The 25,389-nt window shown below is 40.0% G+C and overlaps 1 protein-coding gene across 5 annotated transcripts in view; it reads left to right on the top strand.

Annotated features, from left to right (window-relative positions):
* CARMIL1 (capping protein regulator and myosin 1 linker 1) overlaps nt 1-24,797 on the top strand; it is a 189,689-nt gene extending 164,892 nt beyond the window's left edge. For 3 of the 5 annotated variants that reach the window (XM_071554950.1, XM_071554954.1, XM_071554953.1), the window contains 8 exons: nt 1,447-1,513; nt 1,832-2,028; nt 6,053-6,159; nt 8,693-9,125; nt 14,143-14,221; nt 15,851-16,087; nt 18,716-18,850; nt 23,760-24,797. In XM_071554950.1, coding sequence (XP_071411051.1) covers nt 1,447-1,513; nt 1,832-2,028; nt 6,053-6,159; nt 8,693-9,125; nt 14,143-14,221; nt 15,851-16,087; nt 18,716-18,850; nt 23,760-23,896 — 1,392 coding nt within the window. In that variant the 3' untranslated portion in view covers nt 23,897-24,797. The remainder of the gene's footprint in view (nt 1-1,446; nt 1,514-1,831; nt 2,029-6,052; nt 6,160-8,692; nt 9,126-14,142; nt 14,222-15,850; nt 16,088-18,715; nt 18,851-23,759) is intronic. The other 2 variants (XM_071554951.1, XM_071554952.1) reach the window with 2 other exon arrangements.
* Nucleotides 24,798-25,389: the final 592 nt, after the last annotated feature.

Raw genomic sequence — 25,389 nt, forward strand, 5'->3', positions numbered from 1 at the left:
CTCTTCCTGGCTGATCTTGAAACTATTGTGTCATTTACTGCTGGTTGTCAAATGTGGAAGTGGAAACCTACAACAGCTGAAGGTATCGTTTTTCCCAACGATGTGCATGGCAACAAAAGCAGAGCTTTGTTGCCCAGGCAGTGCTAGAACTGCCCACTCTGTTGTCTTCAAGTCCTTTTCTCATCTTGAGAAGATGGGTAACAGCTGTCCTGTCACAAAAATCTATCATGACCCTGAACTTGTGAGTAGTGGTATAATGATCCTCATGGTTACTTTGGAAATATTAATTCAGTACATGCAAGTCTATGCACCGAACTTTCCATACATAAAAACTAGCAAATGTTTTCCTTAAATGGTTCTTGATTTGACTGAAATGTCAATGCCAGTTCTGTCTTTTCTGGGTTATAAAAACTGATACCACTAAACTTTATTAACAGTTCTGTTAATGAGTTGTGAGCCGTAACAGCTTCCTGATTGATACTCCAGAATTTGAAGCCAAAGACTAGAATTTGAAGCTTCAAGACTAGCAAGTAAATGGAATTATATGGATATCACTGAAGCCAGCATGTACAACTCTATCACAAAAGGAGACCCTGTTTGCAGAATCTGAGTCAATTTAAATTCACTCTCAAGAAAACCTGCAGGTCAATGTTTAAACAAAGTCTTACAACACTGAGCTATTTTCAGAGGTTCAGAACTGGTGATGTGCATTTCCTGTAGCAGAGTTTCCTTTCTTGCCATGCAGATTTTCAGTTTTGAGTTCAGTCAAGAAAAGAAAGGCAACTATCTTCCAAAAGCAACAAACTTGGCTCTTAAGTCTGGGTATTTGTGCTCTTAAGGCAACATACTCGGTTTTGCTGGGGATGTGAAGATGAGGAGACTTAATAGTGCATAATTCAGTAACTGTATTAAGTATATGCCAAAATAACTTTCCACCTATTCTCAGTGTATCTAAAATCCAGGGAAGTCGTGTGTCTGCTGCAGATACTGCTCATGCTGATGCAGTGTTTTTGGTTTTTGAAGAATGTCTGTGTGGTTCAAGGCTCTTTTTCCTAGGAAAGTTTGGTGAACTGTGTGGTGGTGTCCAGAGGCATAGATTCACAGTAGCATATCACTAACAAATGAAGTGAGGAAGTGTATTTTGTATCAAAAATCAAAGCCAGAACAAGGAGGAGACTATTCCTGGTATTGTAATTAACTGTGCAGTCCTGAACAAAGTAATTAAGTCTTCTGACCTCCATGATCTCAAATGCAGAGGTGAGGTTTTAATAGTTCTCTTGTGAATTTAGAACAAGTTCTGAATGTTTAGGAAAGGGATTTAAAAACCCATTCCTTTGTGGTGTTGAGTGCAATCAGAGCTTGAAATGATTCATAACTTTGAAGAACTGATTTGTTGTCATTTCTTCTGTCCCCTAAAGTAATTTTTCTTTTGTTTTATATGGATAGATGACTCCTAAATCAAAAAGGAAAAGCATCCACAGTAGAATGCTCCGGCCAGTGTCCAGAGCTTTTGGTAAGTGAGAATTTTGTATAACCATTTTGCTTCTTTGCTTGCCTGAGGTAGTTCTAGGTAGTTCTTGATTGAAAAGCACAGGTGATTCTCCCTCGCTCTGAATTGCATTTGAGGCCCACACTGGCTGCTTTGTTTTGTGACTCTGCTAGCGTGTTTGGTAGTGAACAGTTGCTCACAGTGCTCTAACTGCTCACAGACATGTTGTGGCTGAGTTCTCTAAATGTGCTTATAATTGTTTTCCACAAAAGAGAGGAATGGCATCATCTTTTGTTTTAAATATCATGTCAAATCTAATTAGAAAGTTTTGATTTCTCTTAGAAATGGAGTTTGATCTAGATAAAGCACTGGAAGAAGTACCTATCCACATAGAAGACCCACCATTTCCTTCCAGCAGGCCAGACAAACGAACTTCTGGATTCATTTCAGAGCTGCCGTCGGAAGAAGGAAGGAAACTGGAACACTTTACGAAATTAAGGCCCAAAAGGAATAAAAAGCAACAGCCCAGCCAAGCAGCAGTGAGTCTACATTAAAATATTGTTGATGATGTCATGTGTTGATTGGTTTTTTCCATGAGTCAGGTCTTGCAAGGTACTGAGGACAACTGTTAAAATTTTAAAAGCCATAAGCAATTACTTAATTTTTCTTCTCATATTCATGTCTTTCAGTGTGCTATCCCTTTTACAAGCTTTTTGTCTTGTTTGACACAGCCTAAATCCAGAATACGTTTATTCTTTTTTATTTTGCTTTTGGTTTTTTTCATGGAAAGAGTTTCTGGAGGTACTTGGAGCTTTTACAGGAAATGCGCAAAACATTATGAGACTTTTCAATTATCTTGCAAGGGTTTGTTAAAGTCTTAATCCTTTTTTCTGCCTGCATTAAGATGTGGTAACTTGGCATGAATTCTTATTTCTATCAGCTCTTGGAGGAGCTATTCTGTGACGCCCAGCTTCCCACAGCTCCTTAACTGAAAATGGTATTTGGGCCAGCAAATCTGCATAGTCACAGATCTGCTTTTCATGCTGGAGCCTGCCTTAGAAAAACAAAACAGAAGAGCACTGTCTGTTTATGAAAGCCATTGGTGTGAACTCAATATATGTGCATGGAGTTCCTGCAGTTCCATTTCCTTGGGGTACCACATCAATAAAGATTTATTTCTGTGATGGTGTGTCCTCGGGGTATGTAAGGACAGATCTGGAGGAGTTAGAGTTATCTCACAGCAACAGAGCACAACTGATAGGATAAGTAGCCCTTATCAAGGGGCAGCCATTGCTTCTCTGAGTTAGGCTGCCTGGTATTGAATGCCTGTGGCCTCTTCTGCTTCTTCTTAAGGATTGTCAACAGAGAGTATTCTTAAAATTTTCCCTAATACTGGAAAAGATCGTATGAGGCAATAGAGTGCTTTTTGCACAACTTGCAAGTGCAGAAATCTTCAAGCAAAGGGAATATTCAAGCCAACTTTCCATTCCCTTGTGCTTTACAGGGAAGGTTAGAGGTAGCAGGGAGGATGGATTTGTTTCAATGTAGTGAAAACACATCTGTGTTTACGCCTTCCAATTCCAATGCTGCAGAAAGCACATGTTTTCCCAGTCGCTTCCAAAGTTACTCAGTGCATCCTGTGCCATTAGCACAGGGATGCAGAAAGGGTGGGGACGTGGGAGGGGCAAGAGCTGCACTACAAGGCATGGAACTGGGACATACAATACCTTGTTCAAATGAAACAAAAAAACTACTCCTTGTAGAGGAGAAGCATTCCTATGATATGTGGGAATGCTCATCCCTATTGAATTAATTAGGAAATTGGAAGGTTTTTTTAGTTGCAGAAATTAAAAGGAGCTTTTTTACTTAATCTCATTTGTCCCCGTCTTGTTTTTATGAACCATTTAGTCACTTAAGAGTTCTGATCTCATAACAAGTCCAAACACATTTTTGAAGGACTTAAGATGTTTGTTTTGATGCTTCTGAAAATGAAACAGCCAAATTTTGAAGGCCAGAGTAATGACTGAACTGTGACGTTACTTGCAGGGTTGATTTGCTGCTGGTTTTGCCACTTTGAGAATACAGAAAGCAGTGGTTAGGGAAAGCACTTGAAATGTGAGAGGAGAAATCTTGACCTTTTCTGCCACTTCAAACAGATCTGTTGGGTTGATTGCAGTTCCCATTATTTGTATTTAGTAATTTAAGGGGTCTCATATGATCATACTTCTCTGATTTTGCTGGAAAACAGATTTGTTCTTTGTAAGCTGAAAGCTGTAAGAAAAAAAAGGAGAAAATAGAGGAAAAAAGGAAAAATGTGAACTTTTGAGTTGGATGGGCAGGCAGAAGAAAGATTTATAGTTTTGTCAGAGTTTTTACTGAAACGAGTGTTCAGAGGGGGGGGAAAGAGAGGAAAAAAGAAAACCTCAGCACCACCCACTCCAAAGTAGCTATAACTTTGACACAAAATGATGAAACAGTTATTTATCATTTACATTTCTTTGAGTTCTTAACCTTATCAGTTCTTCCTTCATGTAAAGATTCAGTACAACAAAAGAGGTGAATCTGTAGTGTATGAAAGAAATTGTGGTTCATCTCATGTATTTCTGCTTCAAAGCCCTGGAAGGCTTGCTTTTAAACTTAAGCTTAAAAAGAGATTTAAAAATGGCAAATGAAGACTTCATTTTTTCTTTTTTTTTTGGCATTAGGAGAGTAAAACACAAAATAAACCAGAATTTAGTCTTACAGTTAATGCTGATCACTAAAAGGCATTGCAATAAACAGCTGTAAGAAAATCCTGTGCCTTGAGGACCTTATTAGGCCCTCAACATTTGGGTACATCTTTAGTTAATTTTTAGGAACTTGCTGCTGTTTCAAATGCAAACTGAGGGTTTTTTTGAGGTAGATCTTCTCATTTAGTGTAGATCATTGGAGTCTAAAATTACTTCCCCTTCAAGAGATGCTTTTGCATTTGATACTTACATATTTGTTCCTACTATTTGGAGGACTCCAGTATCAATATTTAAGTGGCTTCTCATTTCTGTTAAAATGCATCAGCCACTGTTAGTTTGCCTGTTTTGGTTGAGATACCAATGATATCACCAGTGATAACAGGTTTTTGACTGAGGTGCTCACTCGTGTGACCAACCCAGATGTTAGTATGTGCATTGCTGCCTAGAGTCAGATACTCCAGCTGAACAAAGGTGGCTGAGTTGGAAATCTGATAAATCATTGGGCTGCTTAGAATAAAACTGGGGTTTATGGTAAATCTGTTGCCAGTTTGACTGGCAACAAAGCAATTGTTACCAGGTGGGCGCTTTTCAGATCAGTGTTAGATTGCTACAGCCAAGTATCAACAAAATATTAACTATTATCTTTGATAACAAAATAAATACTAGACTTCTAACAAGGTTCAGCCATGGAAAGTAAAATGTTTCACGGTTATGTCAAAGCATTAGTTCATATGAAGTCCATTGTCCTGACTTAATGAGACTGGGTTTGATGTGAGCAGCCACTTTTAAGAGTTTATTTTTCTTTTTAGAGGCATAGAAAAGAGTATGTACTCCACATCAAAAGGGAAGCTGGGATTACTCCTGAGTTACAGTGACAACTAGGAGATTCCTTGATTTCAATTGTTTCAAATGACAAATCCTGCTATTTTGTGTCAAACTGATTCTTGGTCCTTAATACAACCAAGAATTAATGAGGGTGAGTCTTGCAGAGTCCTCTGTAGTCACCTAAAAGGTTTCCATTTGGCAATTGAAGGAAATCTCTCTACAGGGAATAGAGCTTTTCCACATCAAAGCCATGTACAGGAGCTAGACCACATAAGAAATGCCCCTAGGAGACTGCTTGTTTCATCTTCAGGAGGCTGCAGAGTCACTAGTTAAGCTTTACAGGGCCTTTGCAGTTGGCCCTGTACAGCTTTCTAAGGTATTTCTAAGCCAGCCTGGCTTATGTGTCTCAGGTCACCCATATTCAAAATGTAGGCATTGAAGCCAAAGACCGGGAACAAGTTAGCCATTTTCAGACATGGAGCAAAAATCTGTGTTTGGTTCCTGAAGTGATGCACCTCATTCTGTATTTAGAGTCTCTGCTTTTGGGTGTGCCAGATTGAATGAATTATAAAAGGCTCTGTTAGCCTACTAGAGCTCTGTTTCTAAATCTCTACGTCCAAAATCCAGAACATATGTTTTTCTCCAAACAGGGAAACAACCGGTTGTTGAAAATACTTTCTTTTCAGGTCACCACTTGATTAGAGTTTAATTTTGCTGCCTTTTTTTTCTTGTCTAACTGAATCAGCGCACTATTCTCACAAGCCCAAGGCATTTGATTCCTGGTCTCATATAGTGCAGCACCCAATTTGTCACTGGTAGTTTGGGTTACTTTGCATTTGATGTAATGTATCAGCTGGCCTGACAAAAGGGGAAGTTCCGGTGGTGATTCTGTTATCTTCACTGAGGTTTGGTTGGCACGCACAGTTTTTATAATGTCTCAACTCTTAATTATTATCACTGGAACAAACATGCTTAGATAGTTATATACCAGAATTTTTTCTTCTGTCAGGTGTCTGCTGGAGTAGCTCCAGAAGGGGATCAGAATGGCCTCATGGGGAGAGTGGATGAAGGCGTGGATGAGTTTTTCACTAAGAAAGTGACAAAAATGGATTCAAAGTAAGTTCAAATTTTCTTTACGGTGTATTTTAAAAGAATTGTCCATCTTTATGGCTGAGCAAGTAGCACTTGACTTCTGTTCTCAATATCCAGGGTTGGTGGTATCAGTCAGAAAATACTTTAGTAGCCAAGACATTGTGAATTCAGTTACCCGCCCTTAAAAATGGCTACTTCAAAATAAATTGCTTTAATGTACCATGAGGAGGGGGATTAATGACTAATGTGTATTTTTATAATTTGGTTGACTTCATTTTACCCATCAGTGAGGCTCATTAAAGCTCAAGCAGAGCTTTGTATTGGTCAATTATCTCTCCAGTGCTAGTTGTACACATGAGAGTCCTTGTTTAATAAGGACTGCTGTTGGATACAGTGTTGTCATCCATTGACTACCATAGATTTATGCTGATTGAGAAATATGTTAAAGGCATGTTTCACCAATTTGTAGTACTCCAGGTTTAGGCAAAACATTAATCTGAAAGATACATCTCTTTCAGCTTTACATAAGGTAATACAGCTTATGCAGTTGCCTTGTGGCTGGTTGTATATTTACAGCACCATGCATCTAGATGTTCTTGCATTCATACATGTTTATGCACACACACACACACACAAATACTTACATAACTAAATGTGAAAGCAGGGGTGATTTCCAGGCAATCTGGAATAACCCTTTCTGTGCTGTATGTGACGTACATTAAGGAAAATAGTAGGTGTTAACTGGTGATAGCTGTGTCAGGAAAAGCAAATGTTTTAAAGTCACTGTGAGTTATAAATACCTATAGTGATATGTGAAGCTATGTATGATATACTATGTGTAGTGGTGAAATTATGGTAGCTAGAAAAATGGACTAGCCAGGTTAAGTTCAGGGTGCTTACAGACTTCTACATTCTTCTGTACTTCCCTTGCGTTCCTGCCAGCCACTCATTTCAGATGTCCCTGTGAACGTGCACCATCCCTGTTTGCTATCCCTGGCTGGGGCCTTTCCTAAGGACCTTTCCTCTATTTGTGACTCCAGTGGCTCTCTCTCCAGTTTGGGTGCTCTTATGCAGGTGTGTTATGCACCCAGATTACTCCTCAAGTGTGAATACTTTGCTTAGAAGATGCCTGTAGAAAATCTTAGTGGCTGGTGGGTTGCTTTGAGATTTAGGGGCTCTTTTTATGTGTTTTTTTGGTGGCTTTTGGTTTGTTGTTTTTTTTTTTTTTTTTGAGGATGAGCATCTGCACCAAAAGATTGACCTCTCTGTTCATTATTGAAAGAAGGTGGCTGTACCAAGTAGATCCTATTTCAAGCAGGATCCTTAAGGAACAAGATCTCCCAAAAGCTGTGCTAACCATGTGCCTAGATCAGTTGTTCTCCTTTTACTGATGGGCAGACATAAACCAGAGGTAGTGCACTCTGGAAATGGAGCAGTATGAGTTTGTATATTATAGTGGGTTGACCCTGTGCCCACCAGAACTGCCTTATCACTCCCCTGCTCAGCTGGACAGAAAAAAGAAAAATACAATGAAAGGCTTGTGGGTTGAGATAAGGGCAGGCAGAAATGTCTGGCCAGTTCCCATCACAGGCAAAACAGTTTTGACTTGGGGAAAAATAATCAAATCATAGTATGATAATGAGAAAGAAACTAAATCTTAAAAATAACTTCCCTCACCCCTCCCTTCTTGCCAGGTTCAAGTTCACTCCTGATTTTCTCTTCTTTCTCCCTCCCAGTGACACAGGGACTGAGGGCTGTGATCACTTCAATCACACTGTCTCTGCTGCTACTTCCTTCTCAGCAGGAGGACCCCTCACACTGTTCCCCTTCTCCATCATGGGGTCTTCTCTCCTTGGGTCCTGCCATGAGCCCTCTCCAATATGGCCTTCCCCCAAGGTCTCTTCCTCCTTTGGGCATCCACCTGCTCCAACATGGGGTCCTCCCTGGGCTGCAGGCAGATCTCAGCTCTGGCTCCTGGAGCACCTCCTGCCCCTCCTTCTTCATGAGCATGGTGTCTGCAGGGCTGTTTCACTCACATACTTTCACTCCAGCTGTAGTTGCACAGTTTTGGGATTTTCCCCCCTTCTATGTTGTCCCAAAGGCCCTGCCACCATCACTGATAGACTCATCTTGGCCAGCAGTGGGCCAGTCTTGCAGATGGCTGGCACTGGCTCTGTCAGACAGAGGGAAGTTTCTGGCAGCTTCTCAAAGAAGCCACTCCTGTAGCCCCCAGCTACCAACACCTGGCCATGCAAACCAAATACATACATGCATGGACAGCTTTGCTAGAGCTGTCTGGTGTTGGAAACAGCTGGATGCCTGGTGCAGATGAAACAGTTGCCTGTCTTCATTATACCCTGCAAAAGGCCAGCACAAGAATCCTCAAGATCAAGGTGTAATGAATGCTACTTGTCCAGTTTTTAATTTAGAGACATCAGTTGATTGGACATATGGGTTGTACAAAAGATTGGCTTGCCTAGAAGAAGTAATTTGGTACTATTTAAAAGAGAGGGAGGAGGGGAGATGAGAAAAATTTAAAATGTCTGTCTTTTTTTAGGAGACCATCTACTAAAAGTTCAGAGAGCAGTGAGCCCAGTGAAGTAGGTGATGAGAAGAAGAAAAGGGACTCAAGAAAGAGTGGCTTCCTTAACTTAATCAAATCAAGAGGCTCCAAATCTGAACGTCCCCAGGCTGTAACAGTGGCAGAGGAGCCCTCCTCGCCCAAGGTTGCCGCAAAAAGTCCAGCTTTAGACACAAGCAAGAAGGAGGTAAAGCCTGCAGAGCAGAATGGTGGTACAGAGCGATCCGAGGAATTAAAGACACCAGACTCACTGGAGGAGGTGCAGCCAGATGAGGTGGGAAAAGCTGAGAGGGGTGACAGCAAAGGAAGCCCCCAAGGAGGCCGGAGGTACGGCGTGCAAGTGATGGGCAGTGGACTTCTCGCAGAAATGAAAGCCAAGCAGGAGAAGAGAGCAGCCTCTGCTCAGAAGGTGAAGGCAACTTGATTTCTCTTGAGTTGTTAAAGAAATGAGCAAGAGCTAGGTGTCTTCAGGAGAGGTGGGTTGGTTCTGGAAGGTTTGGTGGCTGGGCCTTGACACATCAGTCCTGCTTTCCAGTGGGGATTATGGTGTTCCTACAAGAGGATTGCTCTCTGCTGTGGTGGTTGAACATGAATACCCTGGCCAAGGAGTAGGCTGCACATGTGGAGCAGGAGTTGTACCCTTAGGCCTGTGCTTTCTCTCCTCTTGTTGAGTAGGTGACATCAGCCCTTACACTTAGTGTAGGACCATCAAAAATGCAGAAGACAACATGTAATTGTTTCCATGTATTACAGAATAATTTTGGGATGACTAGTAAGCACAGCTCAGATGTCTTCACTCTATATGACATGTGGTTTGTTCACAGTGCATGCTGGAACTGTATTTTAGAAAAGGTAAAGCTAGGACAGACTTCTTATTGTGCCCTTTGCACACCAGTACCACAGGTATTTGGCAGAGTTAACTACAGCTATCTACTTTTCTCTTTCGGAAGGTGATGCAGACAGATGGAGAGATCTGTTGTATTTTATATTATATATTTCATGCAGAGAAGTAAATCTGATCTCCAGTCACTGTTTACAGCTATTCAGCATATACTTTTCTTGTTGCCTTTTTTTTTAATATCCTTTTGTATAAATTATTTTTATTCCTTTGATTTCTATATTTCAAATACTAACACTGAAAGAAATTAAGCATACATTAAAAAATGTCCAGATTCCTTTTGCTCTCTGTAATTTTCTCTTCTGTGATGTGCTGATGCTGGACAAGAACTCTGCTTCACTTCGCAAATGTGTGGAATGGAATAACCTTATACTCCTCCAAAGCTTTTTGTGCCAGCCTATTTTGCCTGATGCCCATTTCCCATTGGTCTATGCCATTATTATCCTCTGCTTCCTGCCAGCTGCAGTTGGCATGTTTCACAATTACCAAAGAATCAGCCCTTTTGCACTTCTTTCTTCCTCTTCTATGTTCAGGGCACTCAGATGCTCTCCATTCCTCACCATTGTCCCCTGTAATTTGGAAGGTGATACCTTACAACAAAGCTCATCTACAAGCTTTGTTGTGTTTTTCTTCCTTTAACACATACTGAATTGTCTTACTGTGACCAAGCAAGGCAACCAAAGTCCATTTTTACCTTTCTTCATACTCTTACAGTGCTTGCCTTATGTGTGAGCCATTCCTGCAGACACCAGAGCCTTGCCATAAGCAGATTCAAATTAATGCATTAGTCTATGAATCTTTAAAGGGATCCTTAGCATGAAAATGATTTTTCTAAGAAAATGACCAATTCACATCTGTCTCATAGGTTTTAAGTAATGCCCATGAATAGTCTCATTGATTTCTAAGTTTCTAAGTAAAATGCCATATGATTTAAATAAAAGTATTATGCCCTGCCTGTAACTTATAAAATACCAACCTATTCCAGACAATATAAATTTTTACAACTGCATAATTGTGTATGCTTCATGCTCTTTGAGTTCTTAACACTTGTTATCTACAGTGTGTCAAATCTGGAAGGTCATGACTGAGGTAGAATATCAGCATATGTAGGAGACTAAAAGTCCTCTTTGAGCTTTCATAGCATTAATTGAAAATTTTAATTTCATCCATCAAAGGAAAAGTTGTTGCCATTCCCCAGTTTGCTTGTTTTACCACCCTTTGCTTTTTCACTGCCTAGAAAGATTACTCCTCTTCTTTCAGGTTCAATTTTTAAGAAAATAATATTATTGATTTTATTTTTTGTAAAAGTTTTGTATTTATAGAATGCAGAAGTATGTATTTTTTATATACATTATTTAAAGAGTGACAAGAAAACTGAATTGAAATAGGAATCTATACACAGAGCACTGAGTTATCTGTTCTTAATGTTGCTCAGAGGACACAAAATTGAATTGCTGTTCCGAAGAATTTTTCACATACTTCATCCTAGGTCACAATATCAAGTAATTTAGGTTTGTATTTTTATTCATGATATTCATGAAGGTGAAAATCATACAGTATCCTGATGCAGAAGACCTCATCCCACTGCTGTGACATGGATTAGGATGGGTATGATATCAAGTTACATCTTCAAATTTATCAGAATTCCAGTATGATAGAAAATTGTATTTTCCTTTAAGATACAGATGGCTGCTTATATTCTGAGCTATTTTGCATGAAAACAAAGCCAGAAGGAATTTACTATTTCATTCATACCCTACCGCAGTCTTGTTGCAGATACAAGTGATGAGCAGGTGCACAGTAGATGGAAAGATGGTAAATGAGTTTTTGTTTTCTTTTGCTTAGAATACAACATGTGAATTGGCACTAATGGTAGAGTCAAGTATTTGCAGATTAGTGTTGCCTCTCGGCGCACATAAAAAGATCTTTTAGCTCCATCTAGTGTTACAGACTGGATTCTTAACACCTGGAGCAAGGCTTATGAGCAAACCATCATCCATAACCTGTTTATTCACTCTCAATGGCACTCAACTCTGTAGTGTTACCCAACCGTGCATGAATTACTATTAAGATAGAGCCTGGTCATTATTTATCTACATGATAAATTCACCTGCACTGATCTGACTTCTCAAAGTAAATTTTTGCAGAAAGTGTTTGGTGTTGTCATGGGACCATAAGTGGTTTGTAATGTGTATACAGTAGGTAGTCAAACATGCTCACATCTAATTGCATTTTTAAGTACTACACTAACAGATGCCAGCACTGGCTTTTGTACTTGTTGTCTGTGCGTGGTCATGTTTCCTCAGTAGTCCCATAACTAGGGAGGGAGGAAGCAGTTACAGTGAAATTAGTTTCAAACTCTCACACAGGTCTCCTAAGTCATTTACTGTAGCTAAGTGTTATGCATGTATCTTCAGTATTTACATAAGAAAACTACTCAATGGAAGTTCATGAGAATTTACATTCCATGGAGAGATAGTTGTAAAAAAGGGAGTTTTCCAAGGTACGAAAGAAAAATCTTGTAAGTGGAGAGTGGTATTCCCTTTAAAAGTATATAGCCACGACAGTCTTACAAAGAAACATGTAACTTTAGGAGGTGCAGAAGTGAGAATTTAGCCAAAATACCAAAAGACGATCAAGAAATGTGAATAAAAACTGAGTTTCCACCCAGTACTACACAACTTTAATCTTTCTGTGAGCATTAGAGGTGACTTTGTTTTGTCTGTGTGGGCACTGTAGCTTAATATTCTGCCCCTACAAGTCACAGCTTTTCTAAAGTGCATCTCTCCAGAAGACTTTGGCTTACACATGGTTTTTAACACACAGATCATTTTATACTTGAAATCTGTGGAAATATAATCCCATAGAGTGGGTAGTTACATCTGTATCGGGGTAGTTTTATAGTGCAGGAAGTTTAATGATGACTAATAGCATCCTCCTTAATGCAGTGGGCCATTTCAAGCACTCACCTGTACTTAGAGATCAGGAGCTACCATCACCCTGCCAGGTCCTATATGGGAGTGGCAGCATCTCCATCCTCTTCTTTGTTGTATTGAAGAGATGCTTTATTTTGGGATCTGTGAGATTACATGAGGAAAATGGAGGTATCAATAAATCTGTAAGACTAACTGCATTCTTCTGCATCACTTGCCAAAATTATCTTCTCTTGAAATGCCTATATTGTATTACCACTACAGAGGGAAAACATATGGCCAGCGTGGATATTTACGGTTCATTTCTTTATGTTTGTATTTAAAATACTACTTTCCCCCTAAATCTACCAAGTTTCCTGTTTTCCCATTTTTACCTATGCTATAGACAGCAGTCTTTCAGATCATAACCTCCAAAGGGCAGTGATCATATTTGATGTGCACTGAATGGCATGTGGTGGAGATTTCTGAATGCCATGGCATAGTCAGATCCTAGCACAAGTCATGCAGAGTTGGTGTTGCAGTAGTAGTAATAGGGACCTGAATATATTGGCATGACTTATGTGTGGGTATATAACCAAATGCAGTGGTCATCACAACAAATCACTTGCTTTATTTGCCACGCTAACTGCCCTGACATAGAGAATCAAGATCAATGTTGAACCTGCCTGCAGAAGTCTATCCATACTTTTTAAATTTCAAAATAACCTCACTTTTAATTCTAGTTTTATCTTTATAAGGTTTTCTATCTTAGTATATCCGGCACTTACATCTATGCACTTTTTGTATCCTCCGACTTAGCCTGTTGCCTAACCTTTGGTAGCAGGTAAGCCAGTAAAAGGAGGTGGGTTCTTTTACAAGTGCTACATATCTGAGCTTCTCCTGGTGAATACACAGGTTTCAAGCTCACTTAGGCTAGACCTGTGATGCTACAAAGTCCCTGCACCTTTTTTTTTTTTTTTGAGGCTAAGATGTTAGGAAACCAAACCAAGGGAATGGAAGACTTAGGCAAAATATCAGCACATAAACAAGACGTCTCCTTCCTTCAGAAATGTTAAGCAATGCTTATGATGGTTAGCTTTAAACACTTTTCAGTAAGTATAGTCTGTTTGTTTTTAGAGGAATCCTGTGAATACATGAGCATTGCTACTTCTGTATCTACAGTTTTATCTAAAATAAGAAGTTATTCTTCTGTGTAGAAGAGCACAAGAACCATTGAGCAGTCACATTCAAAAATCTAGATCTTCAGAAAAAGACTTTGTATTTCAAACATAAAGAAAAAGTTTTAAATAGGGAGCTACCTTTGGAGAAAAGGCTGCTTCCGTCTAGCATCTTAGTTTCAATTCCTGCACATAGGAGGCAGGGTGTCATTGCAGCTTTGATAGGCATGTGGCAGTGTTAGTTACAGATCAGCATACTTTTCTTCCTGCTTAGCTCTCCAAGACCTGAAACAGAAACAGAGAGAGAATCCACCATTTCTTTCTCTGTTTTCTCTGCCTCATGGCTTCCAAATTTAGTGGGTTTTTTCCTAACAGAACCACCGAGTTGTATTAATTGCAGATATGTTACTAATATGAGAGCTTTTCTCACTCTTTCAGAAACTTGGGAATGACACAACTCCCAGAGAGTCTTTTGACACCACAATGAGCTCAGAACGACTGGATGGAAGTGGTACAGGTACAGTATAAGTTCCATGGTGTAAACTCTTTCTGAAAACTGCAAAATGCCTAACCTCACTGCACTGTGCTTGCCCCTTCCTTTTGGCCTCCAGCTGTCAGTTGTTTCTATACCAATCCTGCTTGAGAGCTCTCCAAGGCTCCTTTTCATTGTTATAACTTCAGTTTGTCATAGGTTTGGGGTAATTTATTTTAAATTACTATATTCTAATAATGGTAGCAGGCCTGAGGTTAGGAAGATAAGAAAGAGTTAATGGAAAATCACTGGATGTTGTTACAGGAAAACTATAGGGATGTAGAAGGAGAGTAAGTTTTAGTTTTTTTCTTTCTTGCTTTGTATCTGGATGTTGCCTAAGTTTTTTTGTATGCACTCACGCACAGGGGAGAAGGTTTCCTGCTGTGTTTCTTGCAGCAAGAAAGTTCTGAATGCGTGCAGACACAAACTCTCCCTATCACGCACTCACACATATATTTGCGTGCCATACAACTGTCTAGTTTGCCAGATTTTAACTCTAGCTGGGATGAAAAACAGCTACATAAGCTGGAAAAACATACTGGATTGGCTTGCAAGAAACTATCAATACTCCCTCCCTCTGCCATTACAATGTCCGTGCTCAGCACTTTTATATTCAGTAGGATTTCTGAATAGGAACAGCAGGTAGGTAGGTCAAGTCAGCATCTGTGAGCATACACTTGGTTTTGCCCAGTACCCAGGCTACCAGTCTGCATTTCAGTTAGGCTGTAAGTCTCTTCTGAGAATAAAAAGATGTGACCATCGTTGAAAGTCCCAAGCTAGCATACAAGTTCCAAGATTTTCATTGAAACTGCTAAATACAAGCCTTCAGCCTTCTGAAAGCTGCAGAGTAGGAAAGTAGGGCAGACTTTTTGCTTATTAGCAACCTGGAATCCAGCAGGGTTTCTACCAGCTTGCACAGCTAGATGGGACTGATTTATGGCTTGGAAGTCACTGTAACTTTATCTGTAAAAATACCTTGGTCTTTGTTCCGGATAAGTAATACCTTGGTAAACTTACTAATGTGTGGCAACTGTAATCCAAGTACAGTTTTATTAGATAAATCAAAATATTGTATAAAGAATACTTTGATCTGGGCTAAGTTTCAAAATCTCCTCTAGAATCTGCTAAAAGCAACAAATAAAAAAATGTAGCCTGCTGGACACCCACTTGGGATTTATTTTCTGGGCCAGAATTTCTCTGTTGATCTTGGAAATCGAATCTTTTTTTTTTTTGTAGAGGCATAAAACAGTCAAGAGCTGTCTTTTCCACTGATCCATTGCTGTTTTCTCAGCAGGTGGGCTGTTCCATCTGCTCCCAGAAATATGAAAGAGAATTAAGGTCCAACTAGCTATCACCCCAAATATATTTAAAAGAGTGACTTGCAATTGCCCTCTTGGGCAGTTGAATTATGAAGCTTAGCATATGTAAGAATTAGCAGGTTTAAATGTTTTTCTTGCAGTGATTTTGAATACCACATTAGGGATCTTCTTGCAAACTCACATAATTATGCAGCAATGATGTGTGAGCTAATGGTGGTATTTTTCACAAAAGTGTATCTGTGCATGGAGCCTTCTGTGGTGCCACAGATTTATTTTATGTGTCTGTTTATTTCAGTGCCTAAACAACAACAGCAGACCCTTCCAGAGAGTCGGTTAGCATTGAATAAAGGTGACTCCCTCTCAGCATCATCAGAAAAAAATTCAAAAGCTGAACCAAAGGCAGAAGCTGGTGCAAAGGCAAGAAGTTCTTCCAATACACCAACCAGCCCAAAGCCCCCACTGCAGTCAACAAAGCCCAGCCTGGCAGGACGACCCACAGTGCCACAGAAACCACGCTCTGCCTCTCGTACTGGTGAGGAGCTTTTCTGAGCAGTTGTTATCCCCAGCTCTGGGTACTTCTGAGTGGTGTTTTTGTGGGATATGGAGGTGACACCTATTGCCACACTCTAACAGAAGTTAAATGTACAGAGATAGGTTCTTAGATGCCTTGCTCTTGACTTGCATTCTTCTTTTCCACCTCCTTTTGCCCTAACTTCAGTAAAGTTATTAAAATGATTTAACCTGTGATCCTCAGTGGTAAAGTATGAGAAGAAACAGTAGTGGCAGAGCTGTTTTGACTTAGCCAGCTTTCACAGAAGAGATGAGCATAGGAAGCTACTTCAGCATCAAAGGCCTGTTGTAGTAGTGCTGACAAAAATAACTGTATTTTCTCCAAACACCTGACTCTAAATATTAAAATCCTCTGGGCTTTGTGGCAGGCTGTGCTTAGTCCCTCAAGCAAATGACTCTTATTCTTAATAACCTGCACAAACCAACTGTCTCTTACTGTCTTTTTCCTTCTTTAGTCTTTGTTTCTTTCCTTATTGCTTTTGACTGGAAATAACTGTGCTTTTATAACCCTGCAGGAGTGCCAACTGAATGACTATTAACTTATTTTCTGTCCTAACCTCCTGCCAGATATTATCTGAAGTTTTCCAATGGTGGGAAATACTTTAGCAGATACTCCACACATTTGTCTGTCCGCTAATAGGCCAATGTCACAAACCCTTCTCAAAGTACAGTCACTGCAGTTGAGGGAAATTAAAAGCCAGTTACTGACTCCCCCAGTAGCTATGGTGAATACAGCTTACTAATTGCTATTGAGTGAAAAATGTGAGCGTGGCCATCTATAAGAGCTTGCAGCCCTCTTGGCTTTTCCCATACTCACTGTTGACCTTAGAATGATGTAATAATTTCTGGTAAGGATGAGAGTTCAAAAGGATGTTACAGCTGCCTCCCTGCCCTTGATGTGTAACCTGAGCAGTACTTGGTCTCTGCACTTCAGTGGGCAGAATGTTGTTCAAATACAAAATCACCTTTAGGTTTTAGATGGCTTTGCATTTATTTTATTGATCATTTTAGAAATTATCATAAGAGTGAGACATATCAGGTAAGATACGAAGATGAATACGACAGGAAATCACGGCTTATTTGGTGATGCTTAATCTATAAAATAGGCAGTGTTGTATCAAAGTTCTTAGGTATCAGAATGACCTGAGCTATGTTTCTGCCAGCTCCTGTTTCCTGAAGTGAGAGTATACTGTGAGTTTAACACAAGAGAATAATTAACACTTACTCATCATAAGCCAGCTCTTTGGGAAGAGTAAAAGCAACATCATCTCTATTGCAGTTCAACTCCTATTCTAGTACGTGTAGTAACCCACTGCCTAAGCATGCCCAGGCAACGTGATGAAAAAACCCAATCATTCTTTCTGTGCTTTTGTTCTTGCTGTTGTTTCCACCAGTGTGGGCAAACAAATGGTAGCAAATTTTTGCTAAGTAATCTGGGAGCAAAGCAACACAGCTCAAATATCCACAAATTGTCAAAGACTGAAAGTGGTTCCTCAATAAAACACATAACTACTTTAGTTCAGAAATATGTGGCTGTGTTTGCCAATCACTGTGCTCATCCATATGGTGATACTGTGCTTCCCAAAGCAAGTGGCCTCACAATGCATGGAGAAAGGTCCATGAAATTTTGTATCTGTTCATATAAACAGATTTGAAAGGTCATCACTTTCCTATACTGAAAGTGAAAAGATTGACTCCTTCATGGTGGCTCCTCAAAAACTCTTCATACAAATATTCAATATAGGCAATACTCTGAGTTCCTTTTTTCCTTCTGTCAATGCTAATGTATCTTCCTAGTTCCTATATTGTGTACATATGCCACTGTTTACTCCTTGGGAAGCAAAGATACAAGCAGGTTAAGTAATCCACTGTAGCTGTCCAGTGGTAGACTGAAAAGGTCTTCCTGTAAGGACTGTAAAGATGGTGGTCAACTTGCCATACAAAATGCATATCCAGCTCTTTAGAGAAACAAGATATCCAGATAGTTTAAACTATGGATTTAAGTTCCAGATTTCCTCAGAGTCCAGAAGATGAAGTGTTATTTCTATTTAGCAAATCTTTACAGATGCCCTTCTGTTATGTACTGGGAAGTTATTCCTGGAAGTATAGTTCTGTAGACTATTTATATAATCTGTTTCCCTGGTCCACTTTCTTGCCTTAGCCAGCTAAACCAATCAGTTAATTATGTGTCAGGACAATAAATATAAATAGAACAAATATTTCTGAAAATCCATCCAAAATTTCTTTCAGTTGTTGTTTACAAATTCCATACTCATGTCTTGCAGGAAATTCAGTTGGTCCCATTAGATTTCTATTTGTGCTACGATAGCAGTACACCTTAAAAATGCTGAAATTGAGGTCTTTGCTTTGACTGCTAAAATTCTTTCACCTGGACTGAGGGCCATCAATGCCATAATTGACATAATGCCATCTTGGCATAATGTAAATTCCTGAATTCTTTTTTTTCTGACACAGATTCTGGTTGTTTCTTTTGTATTGTGTGGTGGTTTGGCCCATTATAAACAGCACCATTTCTGTGAGCTTCAGTACAAATGTAACTTCTCACCCTTTGGTTTGTGTTCCTCCACAGAGGATGCTCCAGAGTCTCCCTCTGGCCCCAGTTCCCCAAAAGTTGCCCTGCTTCCACCTGTGCTGAAGAAGGTTCCTTCTGATAAAGAAAAGGATGGTCAGAGCAGCCCCTCAGTCAGATCATTTTCTCAAGAAGGTAGGAGTGTTGGTCTAACTTGTTCCAGCATGCTTGTCTTTGAGTGAAATTTGATGTGTTATTGTCCCCTAATTTGTTTTGACTTGAAAGGGAAGAGGGTTGTTCATTTGAAGGTGAGAAGAGCAAGGAAAGCATATATGATCACCTATTCTGCATCTCCTCCACACATCTTCCTTTGATCACGTGAAAGATGAATCCCTTGATATTCATAATGTAACTGAACAATTAAAGGACTCTTGTATTGTACATATTATGGTCAATTTGGTCTGAACCACACGATAATATGAAATGCAGCTGTATGGTTCAGTACTTTTCCAGGGGAGCTGCCATGACTTTGTTCCTTGCTGCCAACCTGTTGCTCTGTTTATGCTCCTCATATCCATGTGGTCACCACATGTGACTGAGTTCATCTTCTCAGACAATGCATCTCTGTGTGCCAGGGCAAGGCTTGGTACCTTTATGCACAGCAGTAGGCTGCTGTCTTCTCTCTGCTGACTTTCCTATGTGCACTGGATTTCTGCTTCTGCTGAGCATTTTCTTGCCCACTGTTGGCTCTTAGAAGAGCTAAGCCTTCCTCTGATACCATAGCATAGGATAGGCTGCGTGGAGAAGTAGAATCACAGAAATGTTGATCAGTATGGTATTAGCTGGCACAAGTGATGACGTTTGAAATCTGGGGGTGAGACCTCTTTCCTACCTGGGCCTCTCCTCAAGAAAGACATCTGAGGTGATTCCAATCACTTAAGCCGTGAAACAAAGGGGTGCTCTTTCACTCTCTGACAGCAGATGGGGACAAACAAGTCGAGGCAGCTACCTAATGCTGGATTGTGAGGACTGAGAAGTTGTGCTGCCCACAGGGTCCACTGTTACCCTCTGGATGAGAGGTGGGGCAAAGCCATCCCCAAAGCAGCCTGATCTGTAGATACGTTTTGAGAAGCTTCTTCCTTTCCTATCCTAAAGCTACTATTTTTTTTATGAAACAACTCTTCTCACAGTCTGGGTGTTGTACTCCTTGGAAAAATGTTGCAGTGGTGGCTACCATTTGGTGACTGCATGTCAGCACATGTATAGTATTTGTTTTGATTCTCACTTCAGCCACCTGTATGATGCTCTTATGCTGTAAAGGTACAACAGAACTACCACAATCTCACTGAATTGTGTAGAGCTAGCAGGACACAACACGCTCAAGGAGTTCCGTGTCTGGAAAGGGCTGATTCATATTGCCAAAAGCAACAGGAGTCAGACACTGTACTTTCTTACTCCTTACTCTCTTAGACCTCTCCAAACAATTTGGCCTAACACAGGGTTTTCTAGTTGGCTCTGTATTGCACTGCACATTTTATCAATAATAGTTTAGACTGGCTAAAGTTGGGTGTCCAGGTCCTTAAGGAGCTGGTATGCTTTGCAGAAAATTACCTGGGAAAGAATAAATTCTGTTTCTTTTATTTTTTTTCCTTTTCATGTTTTCTCTTTTCTTCGTTACTGTTCTACTTCCTCACTCAGTCATTCCATTCTCCTTGCTTTCTGCTGCTGTTCAGGCTAGCATGTTCAATTTATTTCTGCAACTGGTAAATCACTGCAAATCTGTCTAAATTAGTAAAATAATAAAATTTCCTGTGAAACAAAGCTAAAAATTAGATGATACTTGATTATAAAATTGCTTTAAGTTAATGAGTTTAACTGTAGTTTGTGGGATAATCTCCAAATGCATCTCTTTGCACTGCACAGCTGTAAGATTGTGCTGCAGTTATCAACTTACTCAAATATTTGGACAACATTTAAGCAAGCATCTGGCATACTGGTTACTACTCTTTTAAGAATGGATTAAATGGGTTGGATAAGTGAAATTATTTGTTTTCTTTTCTGTACATGGGCCTACAGAACATCTTAGGAGTATAAATGAATCCTTTTCCTTGCTAGAGCAAACAGGAGATTGTCAAAAAAGAGATGCAGCTCATGATTGTGCCAAGCCATCTGATAGCATGAAAACCACTCCAGGGCAGTATTCTACCAGTGCAGAAGAGGAAGCTAATGTGCTTGGGTAGAGGAAGGCACAGCCAACTTCTAGTTAGCATTTTTCATTTTTCATCAAGATGGTGCTTGATACCTGGTACTAACAATTAAGAAATGGTAATGGAAAAGAAGGAACAAAAGAGTGTGGGTTTGTCATGGGATTGTGAGAAAGGTAAAAATCTCGTGGAATCTTTCTCTCCCCATAGGAATTACACTGCATGAAAAAACTCCCAGATAAGAAATGTGTGTGCATTTTTCCTTCATGGCAACACCAGTGACCAGTACCATCTGGCGCCTGCAGCCCCTGTGCGGAAGAGCACTCGTTGCAATCTGTGATTGCCCAGTGCAGCAGCACTGGGATGCTGCCATGTAAGCACACCGCAGTTAGGCTGTCTGCTGCTTTGGGCGCTTGCACACCTTTCCTTTCTAAGATGCATCCACTTGAGTATTTCAAGATACATTTTTAGTGCCAGTTTCAGTACATCACTCACAAAACCATTTGAGAACTGAGTAAATCAGATAGTTTATTATTACTTTGATTTTCAGTTGCATAAGCAAACAAAAAAAAACCCACCAGAACAACCCAAGCCCAGCACTGTGCTACACTGAGAAGCAGCTTTGACTTACAGTGAGCTCATTCAGTAGGCTATAAAAATGTTTGCTTGCTCTGTGTGTTTTTAAAATATAAAAACTCCTGTTCTCAAATGGTACATATTTCCATGTTTCTCTTTACCTCTTATCTTTTTTTTTCTGAAGTATTTTAATTAGTTATTTGAACATCTCATTCAACTCCATTTACTCACAGTTTTTTCTAATTAAAAGACATCACATATTCCTTTTCTAACATCCTCAGCCCAAAATTTATAAACTGCTTTTCTTTTCATATTGTAAAATCAAACTTAGTCCATCCAAACTTGGAATCTTCTCTCCTATCATAATCAAATTATATTTTAGTTCATTCTAAGATATATCTCTGAAACAGTAAGTTTTGAAAACTGAGATGCTGCCACAGGCCAACGGAGGTCAGCTGTGTATGGTTTCATTGTGACAGAAGCCTGCTTGCACTGTGTGGACTTCAATGTCTGATATATTTTTAAGTCATTTTTGGGGCAAACTCCCTGCCTAGATTTACCAAGCCATAAACTGAAATGGCTGCTGCAGGATGCATTTTGAGTTTTGTTAGAAGAGTGAATGGAGGCCAAACAAGAGCCAGGTAATTATTAGGAGGTTCAAGTGTCAAGAGTGACTCCAAAAATTTCCAGGCACCTATTTCTTTGAAAAGCAATAATGTTTTTGAAGGTGGAAATGCCTGAATGTTTTTTACAGGATTTGGGTATCTTAATCCTCTCCAGTTCTATGAAATACCTTTAAAAACCTTTCTCTAAATCTTTTCCTGTTTCCCAACTTGCAAAGGCAGGATAAGAATGCAGTCAGTGTGTAGCTGCTGGCTCTTGTTTCCTCACAAATTTTGTTTTGGCTCACACACATGAGGAGACAAGTATTTTGGACTCTGGACAACTCTTTGGCTGCCTCAGCAACATCTCCCCTAGGATCCCTCTCTAGGATCTACATTTCCTACATTCCTGCCAGTCCCTAACACATCCTGGCACAATTTTGAAACAGCTGCGGAGATGCATCAGTGACAGACAGGCTTCTGCTTGCCTGCCTCTGCTGTGGCTGAAGCTGCGTGCTGGTGACAGGGCAGGCTGTCCCTGCCAGTGGTGAGGATATAGGTGAGAACTGCATGGGTAAGGAGAGGTGGAACTTCATGGCCACTGTGGCTGCTGGTGACTTGTCAAGAGAGGGTTTCACAAACACGATCAGGCACAAGGACCAGTGCCAATCAAAGCTGGACATCCTTACCTGAAATGGCGGAGCAAGTAAGGTCTTGTAACATTTAATTTTGTGGGGGTGAAGTGAGATGACTTGTAACAAATTCACATTAAGCCTGTTTAACGTTTTATTTTAAGTGGAAGTATGAGATTTCTAAAGCTATCAATCCTTGGATAATGTCACCCCAATCAATGTGTATAACCCTCTAGTTACCATAGCAGTCACAGACCACTGATTAGATCAGGAATCTTAACAAGGTTTTACAACCTTCTTTCCTATTTATTTCAAAGCTTATAGGTTTGGAGAAAACCCAGGCCTTACAAATAGTGTTGGGCAAACAGAATGGGTACTCTTTGCAATTAGATCAGGGAAAGGGGGCATGCCCTGCTGCTTTCCCGATTACCCAGCACAGTAAGGTACAGGGCCTTTGGTCTCATCTGGAAGAGATGATGTTTGGGCTCAGAGCCATTGATGACCCCCATATCAGGGAATAAGGAGGGCATCAGAACCTGGCAGTGCAGTGGGGCAGGGAGAAGCAGTTTGGATACCTTGGGTGCCATGGTGAATCTCTGTCCTGATCAAAGCTGGTGAGTCAAAAGGGAGAATATAGATGTGTCCTGCTAGGAAGACAGGACTGCCTGGGACACGTGCTGCTGGTCTGAGAGGTGACCAGTGGGGATATACACCTAAGCAATCAGGAGTGTATTTTGAGATACATCCTAGCGGGGAAAAAAAACAAATGCTGTTCTGTTTTCGAAGTGGTGTGAAGAGAAGAAAATCTACAGGTATTTTCTAACTGTAATGTTTATCCATGTCACATTTAAGTACTAAGTGTCATATTTCAAGTTTGCCTCCTTGCCAGCCAACAGAGGAATAAAGCTTGCTCAAACTCTCTCTTCTCTCTTGCCTTTTTCTGGCTTGAAGAATTAATGGACCTATGCTACTCCCACTAGTACAAATAAATGAGTGGGATCAGGAGCAGATCCTGTGTGCATGAGTGACTTTTTTTTTCCTTCCTCTCTCTTCTACAGTCATTAGTAAGACCTATTTTTGTTTTTTACAGCTGCAAAAAGAAGCCCTGGGCAACAGTCTCATGAGTTCCAGGAACTGAAGCAGAGGTCCTTAAGTAAAGATGGTCATCAGGGAAGCAAGTCCAGTGACTCTGGCGAAGAAGCAGATAAAGATTTTATTTTTGTTTAGCAATCAGTACAAGTGCTTCGTAGAGCAAGAGCTTTTTATACCAATCGGGGTTCAGCAATCAACAGCCCCTCTAGCCAGCTGCTCTTTCACCACAGGTACAATTCCATGCAGAAAACCTGATCTTCCAATTGTGATTTACAGTACACTTGGTCCTTAATTTCTGTTCTGTACAATGCAGACATTCCTTTCCATGCCTTTGCCTAAAGCCAGTCATTCTTCCGTGTATTCTACTTGAAGTTCTCTGAAGCAGCTACAAAGAGCGCCCTGCATTAGGGCATTTAGAAAGCAAAGCAAATTAACTGGACACTGTCTTACACTAATACACTGTACAGCAGGTAATGTGTTGTACTGCTGAATGTAAATGTGTCAGATCTGCACGTGACTTACCTATAAATATATTCTTGCGGTATGCAATTGCACATTGTAATTATATTAAAAGAGCACACTAATAAAATAATTTGTATAGATTATATATATTAAATGCTTGGGTATGGTTTTTACATTCTCCCATAGGGAGCTTCTTCTTCCTGTTCTCCTACTGTACATAAAGCTCCAACACTTACATTTGTGTACTGTCATAAAGCACAACAGAGAAGGATTTGGATGATGTATAATCATGGTATGCTTCCACATTCGTATATTAATGTATATATTGATTGGAATGAGGGCAATTGAAATTTTATTAATATTGGTGTTTTCTAGAGGCCTTCCTCGGTTTTGTCTGCATATTAGCTTCCTTTCAATGTGTAATCCTATGAGAAACATAGTTCGACATCTGTAAAAACATTTCAGCTTTTGAGGGAGGGGATGCAAATTTCACAGCTACCCACTTACATTACAGGTTGAAGGGATTTTATTCATATGTATATTTGTAACAATAAAAAAATGATTTTACAACTGACGTACTAGTCCTTGGTTTTTACAGCACTACTTGTGATCTGATTGTCTCTGCCCTTTGAATGCTGGTGTTGTGTCAGGTAGACAAAGTGTGCAGCTAAGACAAAACTGGTATCATTTTTCTTTTTCTAGTAAAGTGCCTGTTCCAGCTGGAAGGGACAAATACACATCATTTCTGTAAAGCTGCTAAAGGAAGATCTCTTTGCTAATCTCCTCCCTTGGCATCTTCAGCAAAGTAGTCTTCATGTGAGCCAGAAACACCTGCTATCTAAATTCTCAATTTTGATCCAGAATAAAATTGGTTTAGTAACTCTGTCCCAAGAGTAATTTCCCTGGCCTTTCTGTGGCTTCTTGACTGGACAAAAATGCTCAGATACTGCTAATTGGATGACTTCTTGTCTGATCCCTGTGTATCTGCCTGCTATTGCAACTTCTATTGCAGTATAAAGGACTGCTAAGTCAAAACAGAACATCTTAAAAACACTTGGTAGGGGTTCACATCTCAAAAGTAGGCTAAAAGGCTGTGGGAAAAGTCCTGAGGGCTGGGTGTTCATCCCTGGGCTTTGCACTGTCTTGAAATTCTGCATTTGTCTAAA

This window comes from Pithys albifrons, chromosome 4, assembly GCF_047495875.1.
Source record: "Pithys albifrons albifrons isolate INPA30051 chromosome 4, PitAlb_v1, whole genome shotgun sequence".
Lineage (NCBI taxonomy): Eukaryota > Metazoa > Chordata > Aves > Passeriformes > Thamnophilidae > Pithys > Pithys albifrons.